The sequence below is a fragment of the Manis pentadactyla genome, chromosome 13 (assembly GCF_030020395.1).
Source record: "Manis pentadactyla isolate mManPen7 chromosome 13, mManPen7.hap1, whole genome shotgun sequence".
Classification (NCBI taxonomy): Eukaryota; Metazoa; Chordata; class Mammalia; order Pholidota; family Manidae; genus Manis; species Manis pentadactyla.
In genome coordinates, this window is record NC_080031.1 from 65523330 (window position 1) to 65542570 (window position 19241).

Sequence of the window (19241 nt, forward strand, 5' to 3'; positions counted from 1 at the left end):
TTGTTCTTCATCCTCCTCTGTATTTTTTAAAACATAGAATGAAAATGAAAAACTTGTGTGAAGCAGGTCTTGGTATTTTCCATCTTTGAGTCTCTGCTCTTATAGGTTCTCAGATGGCAAGAGAAAGGGAGCAGCTGCCAGGACTGACAAGGGTCCTCTTGTGAACGTGGATCCTGATTTATATTTCAGCCCAAGTTCACAGCCCAAGTCAGTACAATTTAAAGTAAGAGAATCTGGTTGTGTAATTCTTATGCGTGGAACTGGATTTTCCCTCCAAATGAATCCTTTACTGACCGTGGATGGGCTGAAAACACAGGCACCAGGCAGTTAGTTCACTTCCATCTGGCATGGCCATGTGAGCACTTCGGCTGGCTTGCTTTTTTAATGAAGTGATCGTTAATGAAGCAAGCTGTGAATTTAATAGATACCTTCAAACAGCTTCTTTGTAACTGAGCTTTAAGTAACAAAGCGTCTGCCAAATTAGCCACCAAAACTAAGGGAAAAGTTCCAGAACAACTGCAGGGCCAAGGATTGCTGTACTTAGGCCATCAGACTGGACTGTCATCTCAACTGCTGGCCCCAGGGATGGGGCCACAGACCACGTGGGGGCTGGAGGTCCACCAGAGGCCCAGGAAGTGCATGGCCAACACAAAGGCATACTGCGGTGCGTGGTATTTAAACTGTTGTTGTTCTCGCCACTGTCCAGGCTAGTACACTATCACTTGGTGGCTCACTTCCCTTTTGATTTTGAACCAGCCATTTCAGCTCACTTGTAACATGGGAAAAAGAGGTGGGAGATCATTGAGCCAGGGCTGTACTACCCTGAGAGAAAGATGGTAGTGGAATGCACATAGCATTAGAGAACTCCTTTAAAGTTGGGAGAAACCACCCACTTGGGAATCTGAAATGTACACAGCAGGCGGGCAATGCAAGAAGGTAAGGAGGGCTGGGTGGATTAAGTAGAATTAAGGCCTTGGGGAACTGGTGTGTGCGCGTCCCACTAAAGGCATTCAGATCCTTAAGAAATGTGTGATTCAATGAAGTGCACCTGTGTGCATGAAGGAGTTAGCCAGTTTGTGAGCTCTGCTTTGTTTTCCTGCTGAGGAAGCTAATGCATAAAGAGGAGAAATGACTTGTTCAAGTTCTCACCGCAGGTTGCGGATGGCCAGGGCAGGAATCCAGGGCTCCCAGCTGCCAGCCCAGAGCAGGATGCACTATGGATTCAGAACAGCAGCAGTAGGTCGTGAAGCTAAGCCCTACTTGGAAAAGTCCCCAGCACAGATGTCACTCAGCAGGAGGCCCTTCCTTCTGTTTTCTATAAAATACACAATGTTCCTCAACACAGTTCCCTTTCCGGTACTTGACATTCCCTTTGTCCTTCAGGCCAAGGGTCCTTTCCCTGCTTGGTGGTGCCTTAGCCTCACCTGGAGGGCGAGTTGCCTCAGGTAGATGGAACTGGGAAGGCTGGATAATGAGCCCAGGGAGGGGCAGAACAGGAGCCTGGGCTCACTGCCCTTGAACTCAGCTGGCTGCAGCATCTGCAGTGGGCAGTGCAGGTGAGAGTGGGAAATGGGAACTCGAGGGGGGCTTCAGCAACACCCCTCCTTCATTCCATTTTATAGACGCTGGGCTGTGGTCTTCTCTCCCATTGTCCCTCCAGAATCCAACATGAAGGAGGAAGGGCCTGAGTGCAGCACCTGGGACTTTGCTGTCTGGCAAAGAGATCTTGACCCTCCATGACCTCTGTACACCTGTTTCTTCATCTATGGGACGGTAAGACTATGGTGAGGTGTTTGTGTGCATAGTGCTCAGATTCCTAAAAACGTGACAAAGCCTAGCTGGGCCTGAATCTTCTATCTGGCCGAATCTGCCCCACCCTCAACTACGCTCCTCTGACTTGGGCCGGCCCCTGGCATACCTGCTCCTCCAGCTCAGGCGGCCACCCCCAGCCCTGCTCCTCTAACCCCCTCCCTGCCCAGCCCTGAGGCATGTGTTTTCTCCTCACTGGTCAGTGAACACAGGTGTGGATAAAATGAGAGTTCCTGAGGTCGGGATTCTCACCTGCCCATGGTTGACTAGCTCACTGCACACCTGTGGGCAATACATGGCTGTTGACTCTATATAAAGAGCTCTGCCCAGTGCTCTGGGCATGACATGGTGGCAGGGCTGCAAGGCTGCAGGAGAGCAGAGCAGAGGAGAGGCTGGAGGGGTGGCAGTGCTGAGGACAGAGGCCCAGAGGATGGCTGTGTGGGACAGCTATGCAGACAGAGGGGCCCAGAGGCAGAGACTGGCTTGCTGCATACAGACTCGCTCTGAGTGAATGGGAGTCTAGTGACTGACCTGCTACCTGGAAATAAAGTTGGGCATAACCCTTTCACCCCAAAAATGTTTTACTGTCAATTTCTTTGGTCACACTGAATCCATAGTGAACTTGCCAGGGACTGAAACCCATTGGCAAGACAACAGGGCTTCAGCCACCTGCCATTCCTCAAATCCTGATGGAGGACCAAGGACTGGGTGGGAGCCAGGAATGGCCAGAATCATTCCATTTGCTGTGTTGCTCAAGGCTGTGTTGCTAGGCTGTGTCATAGAAGTCCTTGTTCAACTGCCTCTGTCAAGGGCAGGAGTCAGTTTCTCTGATTTACAACCATAGGCCAAAAATACGATGTATGGTCTGCCATCGGGGGACAGGCTCTCCATTCATCCATTTACTTAATGAGCAGCTGCTTCTTGCGTCTTGCAGGCTGTGATTATGGCCCAGCCACCTGACCGGCTGTGCTGTGCTTGCTAGTTGGAATGAGGAGGGGAGACCACCTGCCCTCCTGAATTCATGGAACGGGTTTGCTGGTGAAAATGATCCTCCTACACCACAAACTCACGTTTTTACTTAAATGACAATATTAAAAATCAAAATGAAACCAAACCTACTAGGATAAGAATCAAGTAACATCCTCACCTAAGTCTGATACACACATATTAGGAGGGTTTAAGTGAGGTCTTAAATCTATAAAATAGCAAGTGCCAAGGAACAAGGTGGTTTCTCCACAGCAGTTCAACTCTGCTTCCTCCTGTGTAATTCAGATTACACAGAATCCAGGGCACCCTTTAAAACCATTTTCCTCCAGTGACTTAAAAAATGTCATAAATAAAAAGTTAGGAAAAAAAAACCCCTTAATTCTCAACTCCTTAGCTTTACATCCCATTATTCTGAGTAACTGATATGTGTGAAAACACTGTTTCAATTTAGCTAAACCTGTGACTCACAGGGAGCAGCTCTTAAATTGTTCATACAATTCTTATCAATCAACTGAGTCTGTGTAAAGGAAAGAGGAATACAGGAAGTTCATCACTTTGTAAAAAAAATCACTGTCTTTCCCTGATCCTAAAGCCTTTCCTCCCAGATTTCCACCATATCCTGGCTGTTTCATTTTAATCATGGCATTTCGAGCTGACCTACGCCTGCATGTTTCCTGGCACGGGTGGGTGTTCTGATACATGTCTTACGAAAGTTGGCAGCAGATATCCCTCTCCCTAGAAAGTGATGTTGCAAGCATGCTATTTGCACATAGTAAGATGAGCAATCACGTCAGGGGGCTGGAGTCAAGGCATGCATTTTTGGGGAACAAGTATAAAAATAGTATTTTTATTGGATTTCTGTATGTTACCGTTGTTACAAAAGAATGGTAGGAGAGTTTAATTTATAGAGAGAAATGAAAACTAAAAATGAGCAGGAAGGAGACTGTAAAACCACCCAGGCTGGTCATTCAGTGAATCCTTTTATGGTTACTGGATGTCTATTTACTGTGTTCTACCAGGTCATTATTCCTAGGGATAATTCATCTGACAAACTGCCACTGGGTACATTTTCGGTCATCAACAAAAAATATGGAACCTTCAGGAGAGAAGCACTGCTGTGGAGGCATGAGACGTGTGAGTGTTACCTCGGTTCTTCCTTCTTGCTGCGTGCAGTTTGCATGCTTTCCTCTCCACCTGTGCCTGACTGGACACAGACCTTATGAGGTTTGTATTAGCTGACTAGGAAATTGACCCACATCAGAATAAACCAGATGATCACAGTGTAGCTCTCTTGGGTTGGAAGTAGTGCTCCTTTTACTGGCTTACTTAGCAACAGGAAAATATTTAGGGTATAAAATTGGTGATGAAATTACCAAAAGAGACTAAAAGATTTAGTCTGGCCATGAAGGTGGGTAAGTAGATACACACACACACACATAAATGCACACGCACCCCTTACTGAGGTATGAATTACATAGCATCTTAAGTGTAGAATGAATTTTTTGCACATGAACTTAAGCTTTATGCAGGTCAAGGCCATCATGGAGAAGCCCCAGCTCACCCTCCTCCATACTGCAGCTCAGAGAAGGGGAAGGGGATGCTCAGCTCGGAGGTGCTAATAAAAACCAGCCCATTGATTTGGCCCTTATAAGGAGAAACTCATGGACAACAGCCCAGGGCTTCTGATCTATTAAAGGTGAACATGCATCAGCTGGCTGCAGAGGACAGGACTGGAAGTGAGGTGTCTTGGGCGCAGTGCTGCTCCGGAGGACTAGGGGCATGTTGAATGAAGGACACAGAGTTTACTGGAGTGGTAGTCTAGGTGGTAAGGTAATTCCAACCAATGCTAATGTCTGGATACTGACAAATAAACTTTATAAATGGTTTTTTTCAACTGCTTCCTCTAGCAACAGAAGCCGTTATTATCTCATTGATTTTGAAATTAAATGTTATGGAATTTTCTTGCTTTAATGAGAAGGCAGATCCAACTGGTAAATAAAGTAATGATTAAAGCAATGAAAAGAATGAAAATGAAAAATAAAGTAGCAATACTCCTAATGCTTAGCCCAAAGAGGCACGTCTTGCTGATTTACTGAAAAGATTCATGTTTACCTGGAGATAACAGTGTTAAGATCGCCATGCTCCCTATGAAAAAACCTGCCCTTTGGTAGGAGGAGAAAAGTCAATTAGTAATGTTGTTTGTTTAAAAATGTGCCCGCACCTGGTTCTCATTTGTCGTCCAGCTGAGAAACCAAAGGCAGCCTCTTTTTACTGCTTGTGGTCAAACAGCAAGTTCACTTCGCTATGGGGTGATCAAACGGCCAGCCCCTCCCGGCGGGAGAAGGTTTGCCTTTCCCTTTCAACTTGTTCAATCCTCATTAACTCTGAAAAATGTCACATTCCATTTGTGCAATGAACATTTCACCACCCGTGGCGGTTTGGGTGAAGTTCTTGTAGGCGAGGCCCTAAATCTTGGAAAGCATCTCACACATTCTCAAGGTCCTTTGCCTCATCTCCTCGTTTAATGACTGCTGCCTACGATCCTGGAGTCTGTCTGCAGCCCAGCCTAGGCAACTTGCAAGAAACCTCTGGGTTGTGGGTACATGTTTCCCTCTCTGAGACTGGAGAGGTCATGGGCTGGTTCGACACATGTGGGTGATCTGGGAAAAACTAAGGTGCATGTACTCACACCCTCCTTTGTTGTACATTAGGCAGATACACACTGGGAGGTTTACTAAGCAAAAGTAAAGGTTTTTCTTTACTCGGGGTCCTAGTAAAGAAGACCCCTGGAGGAAGTCCATTGAAAGCAGGATTTTCTTACTCTGGGAAACCAGCTTCCCTGGAGAAGCTGCAATATCAAGTTGGGCAGGTCTCAAAATGTTTCTGGAAAGGAGAAATAGGCTTCTTTGTAACTTTTGCCATTGAACTCGAGCGATCTTCGATCTCCTTTGTTTATTATTTAATTATATTCTTCCCTCTGCAGTGAAGTTCTGAAGTGTAAATCCCAGGGAAAGTGGCATAGGGCCAGACCCCTGATGGGCACTCTACAAATATGAATTTCTAAAGTGGATGTCAAGCAGCAAGACAGCTAAATTAAGAAGTCACTTGATCCACAGTCTTTAAAAAAGCATAGGGCATATTGGGTCAAGTCTAATATATTTTGTGCCATTTGGCAAGCCAGTCATAGCTAAAACAGGCCCCAGTTACAGGTCCTGAGTAAACTGTCAAGGTCAAACCCAAGAGAATGTACATACAGAGCTCTCCAGAGCCTTAAATGCTGAGGCACTAATACACTGTTTTAAATTAAATAGTCTCTAGGAAGGGCTTCTTGGTTTTCTAGCTCTGATTTAATGTCAAAGTTTCTCTGGGTCAGCTGTTGAAATAAGGCGGAGGTTATCAGCAGGTCTGGATAATAGGCACAATGTCTTGGTCTCTTTCAGTTAGTCTTGCTTATGATATATAGAGTATTTACTGTTGCCAATATCCAATTTTTAATTGGCTAGTAGAAATATAAATTGAGGGTAGGTGAGAGGGAAAAACAGTCTAATGTATTTTCCAATTCCCCCAGCTCATACAAGACCAGACCCTCAGTCTAAAGAAGAATTATGTGGCTCCTAAAATAGGAAAGAGAATGTCCTGACATTTTCATTGCTGGGTTGATAAGACTGCATTTTAAGAAAAGAGACTCCAGTACTAGATTATTAGCTGAAAAAAGCTTGCATGTAATTTCCTAGGAGAGATTTTTTTTTATTCAAACACCTGCATAGGTACCTGGTCTTCTAAGTGCTTTATAAATATTGACTCATTTAATCCTCATAGTAATTCCAAACGTGAAGTAGCTTACCTAGGGTCATGGAGCTATTCAATCCCAGGAAGTATGAGTCTTACAGCATAATATCCATTATACTGTGCACTTAGATTTTTCCATGAAGACCTTTCAGGATGTGCAACCAAAATGCCAAATATCATTTATCTGTTGCTTCAACGTGGCCACATGGTGAGCAATGAGAAAGTGTTTCATCTGTCTGTTCTGCTTCGTGGCGATGGAGAAATGGAGAGCAAGTCTGTAAACTTCCCCTTTCTCCTCATACTGATTCTTTCTACTCTTGTCTCCACCTTGTGGAGGTCACCTTTCTACTGCCAGCTCTTGAGTGAGCTATTGAGTTGTCTCTGTCTGTGCCACACACACACACTCACACCCACATGGTGTGCACATGCATGCACACACACACACAGTGCTATTACTGTGCTTCAGTGAAGCTGCAGTGGGTTTGTGATCTGGGCATAAAAGCAGACATCATTTGCTCATTAGAGCTAAGTTTTCAGGACGTGCCCCAATTACTGACCTCCACCAACGGTCTGGGTTTGCGCTCCACCGCAAACCTGAAGTGGCAGAGTTCACAGTAGCTGGTGTTTGAGGACGACAGCCAGTGCTCCAGGCAGCTCCGATGAATTGTCCCCAAGGTCCCCGTACATTCACAGGGAGAGAGCAAGTCCTCTTGGCTGCTGCCTTCATGACAGATCCTGCACATCGGCCGGTCATTGAAGGGGCTGCAAGAGAAGGAGGGTCACTGGGCTGGAACCACCACCATGTGGACGGTTCCCAGGCTCTGTGTCCTTTGCCCCTGGGCAGTTGCTCAGAATAGACACCTTCTTTAAAACCCATGATCTACACTGGCACTCAGCAGTGGAGGCCAGTGCTGGCACTTGCTTTTGCCATACAAAGAAAGGGGTGGTGGTGGTGGCCAATATCAAAGTAGCTGGGTGTGGCCCAGGGCCAAAAGGTGAGTGAAAACGAGCAATATGCTGTTTTTGCCTTGGACATAGATGTAGTTCAGGCAAACTACTAATCAAAAAAGTAAAGACCATCGCTCACTATAAAGAACAGAAGTTGTTTTGAAATGATACCAACTGTAGTTTCTAGATAGACTGTGTCTTTTGAACTGGGCCAGGACACTCGAATACCTATAGGTTCCTTTTGTTTCTCCTTTATGAGGGTGGGAGAATTGAGCAGAGGGAAGTTAACTGGCAGGCAACCCTGAAATCGCCACACACAACGGAGCCTGAGCTGGAGCATGAGGCTGAGTGGCAGGTCGGTCTTTTGAGCTTCCCTACGATGCTCTCTGGGATGCTAAGGATGCTACATTAAAAGTGAGCTATGAGTATGTACCACTGATGTGGCCTTAGCTTAGAGCTCTTGAACTCTACCTTCAGTTTGGAAAACCCAGCCCTGCCTGTTTCATGGAGGTAGATAATGTAAGTGATCTGTGAGGCAGGCTCTGGAGTCCAGCTGCCTGGGCTCAAACCCCAGCTTTGCTGCTTACAAGCTGGCTAACTTTGGACAAGAAACATCACCTCTCTGTACTTTAGAATCCTCATATCTAAAATGGGTGCAAAGAATGGTGCCTTCCTCGTATGTTGACTGTGAGGATGAGGAAAGACAGTCCAGGTCCGATGCTTAGAATCCAGACCAGCACGAAGTAAATGCCTGGTTAATGCTAAAAATTTCACTCCTTGAAAAACTCAGGTCTGGGAAAAGCAAGCAACATGGCCCTCATCACACAAGTCAGGTCCTGAGGGGAGGCTCAAACGGATATGGTCTCCCTTCTCCGGGGAAGCCGCCCTGTGTCCTGTGAGAGGACCATCCCTCTCTGACCGACACCTTCTTCTGTTGCCTGTGCTGTCCTTCATCAGGCATTAGATTTTAAAGTGTATCATCCTTTTATGTGCCAACACGAAGGCCAGCCTCTTTCCCCACCCTGCATGCCTCTTCCTGCCCCCACAAGATGACAGTGACCCTGGTTTATCACTCTCTTTGACACCATCTTTGGTCCAAATGGAAACAACCATGCAAACACTACTGTTTTCCAAAGACCGCCTGGGGATGATCCTGGGAATTAGTGAAGAGCAAATAGGGATTAGCAGAGGAAAGGGTGTCCTTCTCACTTGCCCAGAAGAGGCACTCATGCTCAGTGGCAGAAGGAGAAAGTTTAAAGAGTTGATTTCTTTCTATCATTATTCCTGACCGCCTTCATTCACATTGAGCCAAATGTGTGTCAAATCCTGAAACCTGGCTTACATTACTGTGTGGTAGGAGAACACATAAAAATGTCTCTCTCTCTCTCTCTCTCACACACACTCTCACACACACACACACACTGGCTCACAAGTCTCAGTCATTTCAGCTTGATCAAATGAGGTTTTCCATAGCTGCAAGGGTGACACGGACACAGGCAGTTACCAGTGTTAGGTCACAGATGAGCAATGATGCTCACTGCCTCATTGTACTCTGAGTCCTGACCAACTGTTAGAAACTTTTCAGGAGGTGGAAAAATATATATTGACTTATTTTTCTGTTTCTTTCCTTTGCGATAGCCACCCACACAGCCTGGAAGCAGAAGGACAGTGTTTATGAGACGCACAGGGTAGGAGTCTATGTCTGGCTGACACCTCCAGGCTGGGGGCGATGGAAAATGCTTTGGTGCTGACAGCACCTTCAGCAGCAACAGTCGCCCTGCAGCAGGTGCATGTAGGCCTGTGCCTGCAGGGGTGAAGGGGCTGAATTGCTCAGACCAAGGTAAGTGGTTAAGGTGTAAGTGACCCAAAGTTTCAGGACCACATGTGTCAATGGGGATATCAGGGGGCATGTCCAGTGTGGATATACAATCTTCCAGTTATAGGTCAAAGTCCCACTTGCCCACTCTGAAAGACAGCTGGGGAGGCCGAAGAGCACCTGCTGGCCGGGCAGGCTGTATTTGGGGCTCTCAGTCTGCCACTGGCCGCAGTAGCACACAGAGACCTCCAGGGACAAAGTGCCACCTGGATAAGCTGTATCTGGGCCGTTCAGAGCCTTTGGCCTTGCTGTAGTTCATCATGTAGGAGAGTTGAGCTCTGGGGGTGTGCCAGGAGTATGTCATAGGGTAGGGGTGTATGAAGGACCATGTGGGGGGCGCCTGGAGAGTGAAGGAGGAGCCAAAAGAAGAGGTCCTCAAATGGGGATGTGCCAGAGAAGAGACTCAGCCAGGAAGTGGCCAGGACAGTGCTCCCATCAGGCCGTGCCGATGAGTGTGCTCCCAGTAGAGTTACTTCAGAAGTTCTGCCCACACATCTGATCACTTTGACCCAGTCACCTGAAATCAGGTGCCTCCTTCATTCTATTCATGAAGGGTTACCTTTGCTAGCACCTGGAGACAATAAGAGTGTAATTACCATAGCAACACCAAAATAACAAATGTAAAGCAAGCAACCCTGGTCTTGTGGGATCCTTCCCTGCCTGGCTCTCTGCAAGTGTGACTTTAAGCAGAAAACTTGACAACATGAATTCTACCTTTATGCCCCATTGCTATAGAAACGGTGATGGAAGTTGTATAGTTTTTTTTACCCCCAGCACCTCCTCTCACCTGACACAAAGACCTGGCACTAATTGCATTCCCTTTAGCATTTCCCATCTGATAGAGAGTCCTCCAGATCAATTACAGATGCATTAGTTTTAATTGCGGCACTACCTCTGGGTGGCAAGGGTCCGCACTACTGTTGACAGCAGCTGCCCGTCCTTGGCCGAAACTTGCATGACATACTGCGGCTGTCCATTCGATAGGCCGCCACACTCCTCCACTGTTTTCACCACGGGCGCAGCGGAGCTCGTGCAGTCTGGCAGCACTTCGGGCAGGTGACTGCAGCGGCTCGTTGTCATGGTAACAGACAGCAATTACTCTGCTAATGGCTTCCACATTCATACAGGATTTCCATCTAAGAGAGATCAGAAAAACAGTTTACTTGGGCAGGGTGGTTAATAGAAAATGGAGAATTACAGGCCACCAACATCATCATGGCATTATTTAATATAAATAACGGGGGTAGCCTAGATGTGGCACATTATCTTGTTACCATTTAGTAAGCGCGTGTGCACACACGCACAGCTCAGGAGGAACAGTGGACATGGTTACGAGCAAGACAGCGTCGGTGTACATAAACATTTAGGATCCCTGCTCTGGGAGACCGGAGGGAGTGATGGCTCCGAAGCCAGATCTGAAGAGAAGATAAGCAGCTCTCCTGCTCTGTGCCAGGGAAGCAGTAAGTCCTTGTTGACGCTCTTTCAAAGTTACTAGGATTATTATTAAAACCATTCGCAACTCTTTTTTTCTTGTAAGCAATTTATTCCACATTCAGCTTCATTCTGAGATGTTAAGATTAAAAAAACAAGTCAGAGAAGAAAGAAGGAAGGAAGGAAAGAAAAAAAAGAATTTGGTCAAGTAGTACCTTATAGAATAATATTTGCCGTACATGAATCATTTAATTAATGTACCACTTATGGACTTTTACCATATCTATGTTCAATAATACAATTACTTATTAAAACTTGAAAATTAACTTCCTTTAAAAACTTAACCTATATAAAGAACTCATACACCTCAATACCAAAAAAACAAATAGTCTGATTAAAAAAATGGGCGGAGGTCCTGAAGACATTTCTTCAAAGAAGAAATACAGATGGCCAACAGGCACATGAAGAGATGCTCACAGCACTAATCATCAGAGAAATGCAAATCAAAACCACAATGAGATATCACCTTACACCAGTTAGGATGGCCACTATTCAAAAGACAAGAAATAACAAGTGTTGGTGAGGACGTGGAGACATGGAAACCCTCCTTCACTGTTGGTGGGAATGTAAATTGGTACAACCACTGTAGAAAGCAGTATGGAAGTTCCTCAAAAACTAGAAATACCATTTGACCCAGTAATTCCACTTTTAGGAATTTATCCAAAGAAAACAAAATCCCTGATTCAAAAAGATACATGCACCCCTATGTTTATCACTGCATTATTTAGAATAGCCAAGATATGGAAGCAACCTAAGTGTACATCAACAGATGAATGGATAAAGAAGAGGTGGTACATATACACAATGGCATATTATTCAGCCATTAAAAAAAATCCTGCCATTTGAAACAACATGGATGGATCTTGAGGGTATTACGCTCAGTGAAATAAGCCTAGCAGAGAAGACAAATATATGATTTCACTTATTTGTGGAATATAAACACATAGCAAAACAGAATGAACCAAAAAATAGTAGACTCACAGACACTGAGAAGTGACTAGTAGTTGCCATGGGGGAGGGGTTGGGGTGGGTTGTTTGGAAGGTTGAGGGGGATAAAGGGGCACAAAAAAAATCTCAATCATAATGTAGGTTGGTCATGGGGATAGTAGTACAGCACGGAGTATAGTCAATGATTCTGTACCATCTTTCTACATGGATAGATAGTAACCACACTGAAGGGGGTGAGGATTTAATAATATGGGTAATTGTTGAACAACTGTGTTGTATATTTGGAACCAATACAAGATTGTATATCAACTATACTGCAATAAAAAAAAACAAATTTAGCCTTGTCTTAGCATTATTCACTAAATTATTCATTTGGTGAACTTATATTTTTTGCCTTCTATTGAGGGTTTGTTTGCTTGTATACTACCCCAAATCCAAGGACATCATTATAGACACATAGAAGACTAAAAGAAACTGATGAATGTGTTCTCTATTGTCTATTATAAATTATCTATTCTTAATAAGGGCCTTACTTCCCTGACATACAGACTGCAGGGAATTCTGTTCCTGATTTGTGTGGTGTGGGCTTGAACTTGACCTCAAGTTCAATGCATTCAGACCTACTGGAATGAGGAACCCTCCCCCCTCCCCACTTACATCGAGTAATAGGTCTTCAGGTGACATGTGAGGAATAGAGGCCTTTATAGAAACTTGCAGGAGGAATTATTTATGCCTAAAGGTAAGATGACACAGGTTCACAGTCCATATGGACTGTTTCTGCTCTGCCTGTACCTCAAGCTCCTCAGCCTGATATGACCTGAGTTCAGAGGACAGAGGCAGGATTGATTGACAGACTGAGTTCACATCAATAACTTGTCTGGGTGATCAAGGCCCCAAGTCTAAATAAATCCACCTCCCACCCTAACTAGATTTTTGAAATTCCTCAAAGGGTTGTTTTTCTTCCAGATATTTGTCTCGATTTATTACATTTTACTTGACTCCGATAGGTCTGGAAAAAAGGATCTTCCCAACTTCTAGAACAGAGTGCATCAACTGGACATTCTTAGCATGAGAACACAGTGTTTCCAGATGAACTTGAGCTGACACTGTCCCTCCTGACAAGCTCATGTCGAGCAAGGCTGACCATGAGAGACAATTGGATGGGAACAGAGTCCTTTCCTTGCCGCTGAGGTGTCCGGCTGGCTCCCCTCCAGCATGCTCCCTTTCCTGTCATCCTTGGCTGCCCCAAGTCCTCTTAGGGTCTGTGGTCTGGTTGCTCCCAGAGCTCTATGGAAACTGGCAGTGGGGAGAGGGCTGTGGCACCAGCCCTGGGCTGAGGCCTAACCTGGGACAGAGGCAGGGTTTCCGTGCCATTGTCATGGCCCTGCTGGGCTTCTCAACCACCAGGTACTGAGCATCACAATCAGATCATTAGCTGGTATAGTTTGGCTTTTTAAATAGGATTTGTTGCCTTTTTTTTTTAACATTGCAAAAGCAAGAAATACATGTTATAGAAAGTATAGAAAAGCACAAAGAAAACTATAAAATTCACTCATAACCCTACCACTCCAGTAACCACAGTAAACTTTTTGGGTGGATGTCTTTTTACTTTTTGGCAGGGTTGGTAAGGTGGAGCTGATTTGTAGCTGGGGCTAGATAGCTTTTTTTCCCTTTCCTCCTTTAAAAAAAAAACTGAATCGTGGTAGCTCCCAGGCCACAGAACAAAAGGATGTTCAAAAACCGTCTTCTTAAACTGTGTCTAATCCCCCTCCCCTAGCCTGCCCTTATAAGACCCCATTGACATGATTTTAAATTCTCATAATGCTTCACAGTCACAAAGTGTAATTTCCTGGCACAGCTCTCTTGCTTCACAAGGCAGCCATAGATTAAGAGCCAGGGGTGTGTTGGCAGGAAAAGCAGACACAGTGACCTTCTTGCTGCATGGAATCATTATGTCTGGGTGCACTCTGAGTCTATTTTTGGGTTTTGCAAAACTCCAACTCAGAGGGCCAGACACTGCTTCCTTACACTTGATGGAACTGGAAGGAGGTGGGGAAGGGATGCATAGAGTGAGAAAATGAGACCAGGGTTGTCAGTAGTTAGTTAGGCTACCCTTAGTGAAGGGACTGTCACTCAGGCACATAACGTCCCCAAGTTCATTCACTTATAACTTAGATTAAGTCCTCATTGATGGAAGTAGTTTTAAATGTATGACCTAAATCTGCAGTAAAATGCCCTTGAAATTATTCTGGAGGTAGAGTTTCTTTTAACCTTATTTTATTTCTATAATTTCAGTTCTGGATGGCAAACTTCATTTAGCTGCTCTTTCAAAGGCAAAAAGATTATTACCAGTCATCTGATCAGTTTATTCCATTCATAGTGGCACTGAGTTGGGCACAAAGAGGAAGAAAGTCTCCTTACCTTGCGTTCTCCTGCAGACAAGCCCTGGCTCCTTCCCTTGCACCATCTCTATAGAGCTCTGCACCCAACTTAGGACCTGAGTGACATGATCGTCCAGACCACCACTCACTGAAAAACACATCAGTGTGTCCAATGACTGCCACCAGAATGACCTGTGATACTAAGACGGGCATGCCTCTGATGAGTTCCCGTGCCTAAAAGACCGTAGCTTGAAGTGAAATAGGTTGGAAGGGATTACACAGTGCATGGGCACCTTTGATTGTGGTGGAAAGGGCTGAGTTGGTTCCAACCCCAGAAGAATGGATCTAAGCATCTACTCAAGAGAAGGAAGAGAGAAGAGAGCACCTTCTCCCCAATCTCATTCACAAGGAAGCCCAGAGACATGAACCCAGGCATGGGGCAGGAGTGGGCCTCTGCAGGCAGCGTGCACCAGTTGGCATCAGCTGCTGCAGCTGGGGCAGTGACAAATGGCCCACTACATGTCCCTGTCTCGTTCAGAGTCACCTGGGAAAACAGCAGGCTGTGGCTGTGGATGCTAGAAAGAGCTGAGCTATCAGTATGCAGCCTAGCACTGGTCTTCTGTGATTTTTCTGCAAAATTTCAAACACCCTTTGACCAGATTCCTATCAATATCACTGCTCTGGTGGGATAGTACCTTTCTAGTCCACCCAAGAATTCTGATTTCTGGGATTTCTCAGGACAAAAACACAATGCTGGGAGAGAGCAGTGTCTATGTCAACTTGAAACCTCAGATTACACTGGTAGGACAGGTCCTTTGGTTGGCCAGGTCTGACACCTTGTGTAATTTCTTTCTCAGGCTGAGAATAAAATATGATTTGGCACCAACCAAATTCAGCTGCCCACAGTGGGCAGAGTGGCGCTAGGGGGAAGAGAGGGAGACAGTAAATAAGGGGGCAGTGGTTTAATTAAATGCCATTTAAATGAAAGTCTGATTAGACAATTGTTAAGATAAAAAGGCCCGTCTGTTAAACTGTGACCCCTTTAAAGGACAGAGTACAGGTTTTACAAGAGCAAGGACCCAACCAGGCTGCTGTTGCTGTGTTTCTGAACAGTCTGCCTTTGGGAAGTGATTTCCATGGGAACATACTGGCATCATGATGAGGCCAGAGGACATGAGTGATGGGGAGGGACTCAACTCTGCTCACCTCCGCAGCCCTCTTGTCTCAGCAGCCCCCCGCCCACCCCGATCCTCCAAGACGTGGAGCTTGGTTCTCTGAGGCAGGACACCTAGCCTGTGCCTGGGCTCACCATTCACCAGGGTAAATCACTCAGCCTCTCAGACTGCTCTGAGATGTCTTGCATATTTGAAATAAGGGCACTAATGCTTCCTGAGCTACCTCATCTGGTTGTTGGCAAGGTCTAAAATAATACTCGTGAACATGCTTTATAAATTGGAATGAGCCATGAGCCATAGAAGGCTGCATTTTATTACTGCGTTAACCCTAATGCCTGCTCTTTTTCTGGGATGGGCTGCATCTCCTTTCTCCTTTCTGTCTTTTAATACTGTTTTCCCCCATAGCTGGTCAACTTTGACCACACTGTACTATTGGATCACAGTAAGATCTGACACTCTACCACACCCTCTCTTGGCAGGGGGCACAAAGGGAATGTCTTCTTTGCATGCTCCCTTTTTTGTCATGGCCCCTGGTGCTGTCTCCTTCAGATCCCTGAACACTCGTGTCACTCTTCCATGAAAATGTTCAGTATGGATATTGATGAAAGCCTATTATTACACTTGGGTCTATTTGCTATAGCAGCTCCTATTGTTTTAGCTAATCTAGCACGTGATAAGCACACTAGAAAATAAAATACAAGTCACTCCCAAGTGCCTTTTCAGGCCTGCTTCTATCAGTCAGAACCATATTTTCAGTGCCAAGTCATCCTGAAACTCTTAGATTTAGGATGGGAAGGCTGTTTGGGCGAGGAATCTGTTAGGCTGGCATTTCTGGGTATAAAAATCACCATGGGGCTTAAAGGTGAAAACAAGAGCTTGAGAGTGTGTGTGCTGGCTTGCCCTCAGGTGGTCAGGCAGGTTTCTGGGGGCATGTTCTGAGCAGGCCCAAGCTTGGAAGGGCAGCCTGGGGCAAGACTGGACCTCCAAATTCGACCCTAATAACTGTTCCAGAGATTCTAAGAAGTTGGTCTCTCAGATCTCAACGTGTCCTGGAAGGTCCTGTGTCACCTCTATAATTAGAGTTGGTCAACAAGGCAAATCAAAGAAGCAAATTCACTTATTCATTCTTTCATCCATTCAAACAAATATTTTTTGAGAACTTACTAGGTATTCCTAGGAAGTTTCTAATGGTGCCAGGGTCCAGCCATTTCAGGTCCTGCTTTACATTTCCCAAGGAAAGGCACAGGCCACCGAGCAGTCTGGAACGTCTCCTGGGCCCTCTCCAGGGCTGCAGAGCCATGAGAACATGGCTCCTTCCCACTAGCAATCCTGCCCTTGCTAATTCAGGGGAAAACACCTGCTGCCCTGAATTTAGGGGAATGAAACTGCAGAGCCATGGAATGGCTAGATGCCTTTCTGCTCCCAGAGTTATATGCATCATTAATGCTGCTCCAGGGACCAGAAGCCTGACCTTGGTTTTACATGAGCAAATCTGCTTCAACAAGGATCCCTAAAATGTCCCTTTGATTTCTGCAAGGGGCTGTGTACTCAGGCAGCGAGACCTTTCCTAATGAAACCAATGAATGGGCCCTACAAGTCGGTCAGTGATTGAAACAGGAAAAAAACAGCAATATTGGCCTGTCCAGGAACTTTCCCCTCTGAGTGAGGTTTTTAGGCTTTGAATTCTAAGAACAGTCTCTGAGAAAAGGAATGCTCTTTGATAGAACATTTCCCTAGCTTTCCAGGCATCTTATAACCCAACCAGACAGTGCACTGCATGCCTGATGAACAGACTTAGAGTATCCTGAATGTTCAGAGAAAATGAAGGCAGGCAGGAAATCACGCACTGACCTTCCTTTCCAATGAAAAGGGAGCAAATGACTAATTTCAAAACCATTAACATGTATAAGTGGCATATTTCTTCTGAGAACAGGGCATGAAGGCTCTCAAAGGAGATTGCTGGGATGTGATTACCAGCAACACTTAAGTTTTCAAAAACACGCCAAGGAGGCTATTCAGTAAGAGTGTGAAGCGGCAAAGTAGCAGCTTCATTAAACTGAAATAGCCGCGGCGGGCCTGCGCTTACAGACCCATGCTACCAAATTACACGTTTCCTTTCGGGATGCTTCACTGACCTCAGTATGTGGAGTTCGTCGTTCCAAATAAAGCGACCGTCCAAGTCTTTATAAACATGTCCATCAGGCACTTGGTGGGTCTGCACAGTGAAACACTGGCTGGCCCAGGGAATTTTTTAAAAAACGATTTTCTTTTTGTTGTCTCATTATTCTCTGCTATGTGCTCACTGTCACACTTACAGAGCAGAGTAAGCGGGTGAAATGCCTGTTTTCTGAAAATGAAGGAGGTTTTTGGTTTGGGGGTAATGGCATTTTTTGAGAAATGTGTAAATAACCAATGATGAACCAAGAGAAAAAACCCCAGACCAGCATAAGGCAGGCAGGATCCAGTTACAAGCACACATTCCCAGGGTACTATTTGCAAGTTGTATCCAGAGCTATTTGTCATTTCCCATCCATGTTATTCATTATGATTCTCGGCCATAAAAAGTATCAGAAGTAATAGCCTGATGTTTTTTTTTTCCATTTAAAATTACTGTATTTTCTCTTCAGCCAGGTAAAATCCTCCAGCTCTACTGCAGGCAAATCAAGAACAATTATCGTATTTATACATATTATTCCTTTCAAGAAGTACTCAGAAAATTAATTCAGATTTTGGAGGCTATCCATTTTGTCATTTAATTTTAATTATATAGATGAAAATGGCAATTAAGAATCCCAGAACGACCCTGTGCGTTCAAAGACACAGTGACAGCTGAATTACACTTGTAAATAACAACTGGCTCCCGCACACGGTGCCCTGCTGAGCTGCCCTGCTGAGCCGGGGCAGTGCGCTGGGGAGCGGAACAGAGCAGATGTGTTTTGCAGACTTGGGAACAGGCAGGGCACATCAGGAAAGTTTAAACATTGTTTTAAAAAATAGAGGGGAGCAGGCAAGATAGGATGAGATGTTCATGGGACATTACTTGCTGATGAAAAATGAAAGTGTGTTCTTCAAATGACATTCAGAATGCCCAGTGCCAAACAGCTACCTGTCTGGTGGAAGGAAAGGGATGGAGGGTGTGGCTTGCTGACCAGGATATCCACTAATACAGGAGAAAAGCTACACGTGAGAGCTCAATACTTGATAAGAACATGAAGTTCCCAATTTGTCCTCAAGTTCATACACATTTTCTACTAGCACCCAGGTGAATGCCCAGCATTAAATTAAGGATGCCATTTGGGGTTCCCTCCAAGTGGTAGCTCACTCACTGTCTTCTGGACAAACAGCCCAGTACTAGCTAGAAAGATATACTTTTAACTTCTAACATCCTGGAACAAAGCCAGTTGCCTGCTTATCTGAAGCCAGGGTTCCTGGGGGCTGTCCCTGCCTGCCTTTCCCCACATGCAGGAAGCTGCAGTCTTGTTGTGCATGGGGCAGTGTCCAAGCTCGCCTGAGAGGTCCCAAGGACTCGGCTGCATTGCCTTTGCTTTACACACAGGATAACCAAGTTATGTAGCTGGCCAAGAAATGCTAAGACAAATGCAGAGTGAAGACTAGGACCCTTTGCACAGTGCTGTCCAGCCCCACCTTTGGTATTACAAACAGCCTCCTGAGCACTTGCTCCATCTTGCTACAGGTCCTGCAAACCCCACTTGCCCTTTCACTTGCAGCTGAGGGACCTGTTGGAACCTCTGCCTGTTTCTGTCTTGGAACATATTCGGCTTTGGATTCAGGGGCCCTCTGGGAGCCTTTGCGGGTGGGGACAGAGCTCTGGTTTTG

The 19241-nt window shown here is 45.4% G+C and overlaps 1 protein-coding gene across 2 annotated transcripts in view; it reads right to left on the reverse strand.

Annotated features, from left to right (window-relative positions):
- Positions 1–19241, reverse strand: part of MARCHF3 (membrane associated ring-CH-type finger 3) — a 133373-nt gene that overhangs the window by 20608 nt on the left and 93524 nt on the right. Inside the window, exons 2-3 of one of the 2 annotated variants that reach the window (XM_036903208.2) lie at positions 10302–10545; positions 7143–7347 (exon numbers count right to left, since the gene is read on the reverse strand). In XM_036903208.2, coding sequence (XP_036759103.1) covers positions 7143–7347; positions 10302–10489 — 393 coding nt within the window. In that variant the 5' untranslated portion in view covers positions 10490–10545. Of the gene's footprint in view, positions 1–7142; positions 7348–10196; positions 10546–19241 lie in introns of those variants that run through there. The other variant, XM_036903210.2, reaches the window with a different exon arrangement.